Source organism: Pimephales promelas, chromosome 19, assembly GCF_988280905.1.
Source record: "Pimephales promelas chromosome 19, fPimPro1.hap1.1, whole genome shotgun sequence".
In the NCBI taxonomy this organism is placed as follows: domain Eukaryota; kingdom Metazoa; phylum Chordata; class Actinopteri; order Cypriniformes; family Leuciscidae; genus Pimephales; species Pimephales promelas.
In genome coordinates, this window is record NC_142787.1 from 1,762,532 (window position 1) to 1,770,522 (window position 7,991).

Here is a 7,991-nt window from a genome sequence, read left to right on the forward strand (position 1 = left end):
GAAATTAAATGAATGTCACCACTTGGTGGCGCTCTCCCACTATACAGTAAATCTTTTGCTGAAGCGAAGCCTGACACAAACATGCTTGACATCAACCAACATCACATGTGAAACGTTACTGTATTATTTAATGTATAATTCTGAAAAAAAATAAAATAAATAAATAATATCAACTTGCGTGTGCATTGCATTTGACAGCAGACACACCGGGCAAAAGACACAAAAACAAATACTTTAGCTAAAATAATGTGTTTTTAATAATGTGTAAGGTAATACTAAACAATCTCTTTAGCAAACTTTGTACTATTGTCTGTTTATTTTGTTAAATAAAATAATGTTTGTTCAATAAATAGGCTATACTGTCATAAAAAAGAAACTATTTGAAATAATTTCAAAGAATTAAAGATTCTGAAAGCACTGAATGAGAACCCATAATAATTCAATATATTAATATGACAAACTAATTTACTTTATAACAACAAATAATATTTTATTACCAGTATATGATATGATTAATATTAATTTTTAAAATATGGTGAGTATCTCTTTTGTTTGATATATATTTCCCATCTGCATAACCATGTCATGTCAACAAATGGAAAAGTCAGCCAGCAGTTTATTATCATGTTAATTGTTGTCTATAATACCATATTCGTCCGTTATTGGAAAAGTTTTGCTTTAACCCTTTCATGCATGGATTATGTTAACCTCAGTCAGGATGTGTTATTGCTCTTATAGGGCATGAAAAACAACATTTGATTTATTTATTACACATTTTTCAAGAGATTTTTAGATGTCCACTTGGTTTAAACTGAAGAGATACTGTATTAAACATAATACAACAATCAAACAGATATAGTGTGTGCATTAACAAACTAATTAAAACAATTATATCAAATCATATGAAAACTATAAGATATATACAAAAATATAAATCTCAAACACATTACAGATCACATTCATTATGTAATCACATTACTGTGTTTTTTTGATGTCAATGAAAATTACATTCTAATAATACAAATACATTTATTTACAGTCAAAAACAGTTAATGCAGATTAAGTATATCCAAAAACAGCATTCACACTATGAATCGTAGCTGAAATACAGCATGAGGTCCACAATAGTGATCTAAAATCAAAACTTGGAAAATTGAACTGTGATGTAACTTATTAATGCAATATAATATACAGTATTATAATATTCCAGAGCAACTTGGTCTTTCTGACTGATCTTGGTTTGGAAGGGGGAGTGGGTCGACACACAACTATGCACTTGGTTGCAGTGTAGAGATTGATTGATGTGCAATTATGCCATCAAAACCCATGAAAATTCAAGAAAATGCTTTTAGTGACCTCTGTGAACAAAACTGAAAATTATTAAAGGACTTTAAAATTATTAAAGCACTTTAAAAAAAAAAACGTTTGCTGATAATTTACTCACCCCCGTGTCATCCAAGATGTCCGTGTTTTTCTTTCCTCAGTTGAAAAGAAATTAAGGTTTTTGATGAAAACATTCCAGGATTTTCTCCATATAATGGACTTCAATGGGGACCAAACGGTTCAAGGTCCAAAAGACAGTTTCAGTGCAAACTGTTTAAAGGGCTGTAAACGACACCAGACGATGAATAAGGGTCTTATCAAGCGAAACGATCGCTCATTTAATAAATAAATAACAAAGTTTAAGTTTCATAAGCTCAAATGCTCGCCTTGCTCTGTTCTGTGATGCGCGTTCGCGACTCTCCTGTTCGAACTCGTTCATTGAATCAACCAAATGACTCGGGAAAAGATTCGTTTATTTTGATGAACGTGTTTGAACAGGAGAGTCGCGAACGCGCATCACAGAACAGAGCAAGGCGAGCATTTGAGCTTATAAAACTTAAACTTTGTTATTTATTTATTAAACGAGCGATCGTTTCGCTTGATAAGACCCTTATTCATCATCTGGAATCATTTTGCAGTTTGTACCATTTGGTTCCCATTGGAGTCCATTATATGGAGAAAGTCCTGGAATGTTTTCATCAAAAACCTTAATTTCTTTTCGACTGAAGAAAGAAAGACATGGACATCTTGGATGACACGGGGGCGAGTAAATGATCAAATTTACTCGTTTTTTCAAAAGTGGACTACTCCTTTAAGACGACATTTGTCTTAAGATATTTTCAACGATTTTAGTCATTCTTTAGCCGATCAGATTACCTCAAGAATCAATCTTTATTGGTTCACAGTCATTTTAAGGATCAGATTAATTTCCATGTGTGCATCTTGAAAAGCGTTTGTTTATGAAAGTGCAGCTGGAAGTTTTTATGGTTTAGGGGAGAATAAAATCGAAGGCACGTTTATCCCCTACTTGTGTTGGAAACATTTGTTCCACAAGAAAGAGAAACTGATCAACAAACAATCAAACAGCCTCATATTAGATGATTTGAGATGGCGAACTAAAGGTCCGCCTAGTCTATCACTGATCCGTCGTGAGCGTGTGTCAGCAGGTTCTGTTGGACTGGACCTTCTTCTCCTCACGATATCTGCACTGCAGGTAGCGAGCGAAGGCTTGGCGATACGTCTTGTTGAAAAGGGTGTAGATCAGCGGATTGACTCCCGAGGACACGTATCCCACCCAGACGAAGAAGTTAATGAGTTTATAGAGAACCTCGCCGCAGTCGTCCCGGCAGAGAGCGATCAGCACGTTCGTGATGAAGAACGGAGTCCACATGACCAGGAAGAGGAAGAAGACGATCCCCAGGACTTTGGAGGCTCGTTGCTCGTTTTTGATATTTTGCATCATGGCTTTTTTATCTTGGCCTCGTGGAGGTCTGAACACAAGTTTGAACTTCCTAGATGAGGACTCTCTGTTGAGCGGACTCGTGTCCGTTGTCTTGCTCTCCAGCGGGAAAGATGAGCTGTGTTTCTGGAGATCCCGGAGAGTCAGGTAATAGCAGACCACCATGATGACCAGAGGGACGAAGAAGGCCACGGATGAGCCCACCAGGACGAAGAGAGGCTCGTTCAACACGCAGGTGCCGTTCACAAACACCTTCTCCTTATCCTGGAAACCAATCACTGGAATGGGCAGCGACAACACTGAAAGAAGAGAAGAAAACAACAACAAGAGTCAAGGATCACTTCAGAAAGCTTGTTTTAACACACAACGGCTGCATTATTTGGCAACACCTACGGTCAGCCTGCCACTCCCTATTGAGTCCTATTGTACTGAATTTTAGTTGTAGTTCCACCAGAGTTCCACTGGGGGCGATCACCCGAGTGCAGAATGAATGGGAGTCTATGGGGCTAGACGGCTAAATGTGTCTCTTTCACTCGATTGCCGTTGAGAAGTTCAACACGGGTTATAGGTCGAAAGTACAGTCTTAGAAGAAATGGTTCTATTTAGAACCAGAAATGGTTCCATCCCCCGCTTCATATATGGAATATAGAACCATTTTTTTTGGTAAAAGGTTCTATTGGCCAAGTATGGAACCCCAGTGTATAGAACCTTTTAGGGGTTCCAAATATGTAGCGCTGATAGAACCTTTTAAAGTTCTATATAGAACCTTTTCTTCTAAGATTGTACTTATGTCCTTTCCATTTCTTACAGGTTGAGTTGTTGTTGCCCATGACCCTAACGGACGCTGGTTGGTCAGTGAAGGACTGGTTACGACCGGAGACACCGCTTGATGGCATCGGAAGCGGGTCCAGAATATTAAGGTGGACTTAACTCTTCTAGCACGTGTGTTTACCTGTGTCGGCTGTCTCGAGAGAACAGAAAGTGCCGAGCGTGAACACACAAAAGTGACTGAGGGATTGCCGTAAAACAGTATCTCTGGTCGTATGATGTGTATGACGTCATTGACGTTTTAAAAGACTTTTTGTCACGACTCAAAACAAACTACACGCGGCATGACACGCGATAAAAGGATCTTTTCCATGTAAATCGTTTTTGTCCCAACCAGACGCGACGGCGACGCGCAAAGTTTCTAATTTAGAAACGGTTCCAATTGAGTGCATAGTGCTTTGTTCCTGGTTCGGTCAAGCCTCATAATCAAACGCGGAAGTGAGTTAGCATTTTAGCACTCCCGCCGGTTCCCTCGCTCTAAAGCCTATGGGATTTTTGAATGGGTTTTTGCTAAATCGCCTGAAATAATGTCTGTGATGAACAAAGCCTCTAAATATTTTCACGTTTTGATCTATGATATAGAACACACAGTTATAACCTGCTTTATTGTGTCTGCTTGTGTTTTTTAAAAACTTTATATAGGCTTCAAAATGTATACATTTTTGATAAACTTGTAAAGATTATCTTGACAGACAAAACGTGTGCGTTTTATGAATAAGGGTCTTATCTAGCGAAACGATTCATGAAAATGAACCAATCTTTTTTCGAGTCATTTGGTTGATTCAACGAACGAAATGACTCGAAAAAAGATTCATTCGTTTTGATGAACGAGTTCGAACAGGAGAGTCGCGAACGCGCATCACAGAACAGAACAAGGCGGGCATTTGAGCTTTTAAAACTTAAACTTTGTTATTTATTTATTAAATGAGCGATCGTTTCGCTTGATAAGACCCTTATTCATCGTCTGCTGTCGTTTAAAGCCCTTTGAACAGTTTGCACTGAAACTGTCTTTTGGATCCGTTTGGTTCCCATTGAAGTCCATTATATGGAGAAAATCCTGGAATGTTTTCATCAAAAACCTTCATTTCTTTTCGACTGAAGAAATAAAGACGTGGACATCTTGGATGACATGGGGGCGAGTAAATTATCAGCAAAGGATTTTTTAAAAAGTGAACTACTCCTTTAAACCATCATTAACCACAACGCTATCTTTTGTAACTCTGTAACACTGGATGCTTCATTCTCACCAATAGAAATGGTCCAAACACTGATTATTTTGAGCATGGCCTTGCAAAGTGAGTTGCTGCGGCCGTATTTGAGTGGGTCACGGATGCCGATGTAGCGGTCCAGAGATATGGCGCACAGGTGCATGATGGAGGCGGTGGAGAAGAGCACATCGAGGAAGATCCACATGGGGCACAGCAGGTCCGGCAGAGGCCAGGTGTGATCTGAAGACAGACAGGAGGAGGACGTTTCAGAAGATACGTGTAGAAACCTAGTGTCTTCACAAACCATTCACATGTTTCAGCGTGCACTGGTGCTCTTCTGTCATTTTTGATAAAAACTTTCTGAATGGTAGGAAAATTGGTAAAAGTTTTGACACTTGCTGTGTGAACACTCAAAACAATCATTCGACAATAATTCGAAAAGGTTAAATGGTCCTGTAAACAATAGTCACACGCTCCTCGTGGTCAAAAATGAGTGCATTGGAAATGAATGGTTGACGAATTTCCTCTAGTGGACGCGTTCGGCACTGCAGCCAAACAACATCTTACTGAAAGCTCATTTTTTGAGATATCAACCTCAAATTTGGAACAGAACATGTTTAGATTTATGGCATTGATTTTCTTGTAGTAAACATTTAAAATTGTACTTTTGTGCATTTTTCATAACAATATGTACATTTCTGTAACTTTTTTAAGTTCACTTTTTACAATAATCTCTTTCAATTATCTGCTAAATGTCGTCTTTAAAAAGAGATCAAACTTAAGTCTGTTGCTCTAAAGCATTCAAGATATACCACAGTTTATGTTGGAAATGTATTTTCAGGACTATGCTCAAAAAGTGTATGAATGGATTATAACTACACTGGTAAATATTACACTCTAAAAAATGCTGTGTCGTTTTAACCCAATTTTGGGTCAAATATGGACAAACCCGAAATGTTGGGTTAAAAATGTAATGTAAAAATTTAACCCAACGGCTGGGTTAGTCCATATTTGACCCAAAGTTGGGTTAAAACAACCCAGCATTTTTTAGAGTGTATGTACCATAAAATCCCCTAAAATATTTTGCAATAAATAAATAAATAATAATAATGATCAAACTAAAATATAGGATATTTCTTTCATTGAAAATAAATTGGTCATTTTTGAGCACCAGAGAGTTAAGACAAGACATTGCACTCTAAACAATGCTGGGTTGTTTGAAACCGCAAATTTGCGTAAAATATGGACAAACCCAAATGTTGGGTTAAAAATGGTATTTCAGATTTTAACCCAACTTCAATTTTTACTTTCAACTGTAACTTTTACTTTCAACTGTACATTTTTTTAATTGCATTTTTAACCCAACATTTGAGTTTGTCTATATTCGACCCAAATTTGGGTTGAAACAACCCAGCATTTTTTAGAGTGAGTGAATAAAGTAAAAATGTTAAGGTATCATACATGTTTAATCACAGTAAGACTCTTGTTTTGCATTACAAGTTTCTGAAATGTTTACATATGCAAATTATGCATCGAATTAAATATGCACTCTTTTGCATACTTTTCTGCACACTGTTTTAACCCAACTTTGGGTCAAATATGGACAAACCCAGCCTTTCCGTTAATGTTTTTAATTAAATTTTTAACCCAAAGTTTGGGTTTGTCCACATTTGACCCAAAATTGGGTTAAAACAACCCAGCATTTTTAGAGTGTGGAACAGAAATCTAAAAAAAAAATTGGATAAAGCCAGGTCAGATTTCATTGACATTTTACAGTTGAAGGTTTAAAGTTTTACAGATAAGATTTCTCTTTTTATCACTGTAAGTAAATCAGATAAAATAACCTCTAAAATGTGAATTTTGAATGTTTTTTTCTTCTTCAGTAGTCTCAAAAGGAAACTAAAAAAAAACAATACCTGAAAAAAACATTGGTTTGGTCTTAACTGAATTTATATGTTATGACTTGGGCTACATTACTGGGCTATATTTCACCTCACAAAAACAGAATAAATATAGAAATCATTGGTCAAATTTGATAAATACATGCAAAATTAGCATTTAATTATCTACAGTAATAATTAAAACATTTTTTAATACATTAATAAAATCAAAAGTTGTATCTGTTAATATTATTTACAGTAATTGACCTGAACTCACAGTGAACAGCTGTATTTTTATGGACTGACCTTAATAAATACTGTAACAAACGTATTGCTTATTGTTAATGTTAGTTAATGGATTAACGCTAATGAACAGGACCTTATTGTAAAGTGTTACCAATATCTATTTGGCTTAAAAACAATGAAGCCCATTCAAGGAAATTTCTTTTTTTTTTTTTTTCATGACAGTAAAAAACAAACAAAAAAACAGTATTCAGAGAGTTTTTGTGAGACTCGTCCATACAGCCTTTCGGTTTCAGGTGTGGTTTGCTTGCATTCTTTAAAAACATTTTCAGACGATTTATGTGCATTTGTTGTTTAAAAAAAAAAAAAGAAGAACTTACTGTAAAGAATAGTGATAAGTGAGGCTGGCATAACCAGGAATCCCACCAGCATGTCTGCTACGGCCAGTGAGCACAAGAAGTAGTTGGTGGCGTTGTGAAGCTTGCTTTCGATGGACACCGCCATAATCACCAGTATATTCCCAGCAACAGTGAAAAATATGATGGCCAGAATGACCAGAGATACCCAGTTCTTCCCCGTGGGTTGTGTGTCCTCTAATTCGGAGAAGTTGGACTTGAAATAGCTGTTGTTGATGTCCAAGGAGATGTTCCAGGTGTTCAATGAAGCCATTGTGGGGAAAGTAAAACTGAAGTGTGACAAGGCTCTCAGCTCCTGTCAGTGTTGATTCTGTGTGACACTGTACGCGTGATCAGCTTCGGGTGTCAACTGACTTCAGGCCGTCTTCGGTACGACTGCTTACTCATGTGAATCCCACACCTAAACACACTGTAATACTGTTTAGAGGAAGAGATAGACATGAGAGATAGATACTGTAGAGATAGATAGATAGATAGATAGATAGATAGATAGATAGATAGATAGATAGATAGATAGATAGATAGATAGATCCTGTGAAGAATTTGTGCATATCCTATTCGTTTGAAACCATTATTATCCAATATTGACACATGAAAATGTCTGTTTAAACTTGAGAGAAATGTCTTATCTAAA

At 36.7% G+C, this 7,991-nt stretch overlaps 1 protein-coding gene across 1 annotated transcript; it reads right to left on the minus strand.

Moving 5' to 3' along the window:
• Positions 1-2,398: 2,398 nt before the first annotated feature.
• On the minus strand, positions 2,399-7,715 carry htr2cl2 (5-hydroxytryptamine (serotonin) receptor 2C, G protein-coupled-like 2). Its single transcript, XM_089123781.1, has 3 exons — positions 7,322-7,715; positions 4,858-5,058; positions 2,399-3,081 (listed from the first exon to the last, which is right to left on the minus strand). Exons 1-3 carry the CDS (start codon positions 7,608-7,610, stop codon positions 2,483-2,485), a joined length of 1,089 nt encoding a protein of 362 aa, XP_088979907.1. The 5' UTR covers positions 7,611-7,715; the 3' UTR covers positions 2,399-2,482.
• Positions 7,716-7,991: the final 276 nt, after the last annotated feature.

What these genes read in the sequence shown, in the direction of transcription:
- htr2cl2 (XM_089123781.1), bottom strand. Translation starts at nt 7,610, where the DNA reads ATGGCTTCATTGAACACCTGGAACATCTCCTTGGACATCAACAACAGC. An exon ending in ACTTATCACTATTCTTTACA is followed by an intron (nt 5,059 to 7,321) that starts GTAAGTTCTTCT and finishes GTCTGTCTTCAG; the next exon opens with ATCACACCTGGCCTCTGCCG. An exon ending in TGTTTGGACCATTTCTATTG is followed by an intron (nt 3,082 to 4,857) that starts GTGAGAATGAAG and finishes CTCTTCTTTCAG; the next exon opens with TGTTGTCGCTGCCCATTCCA.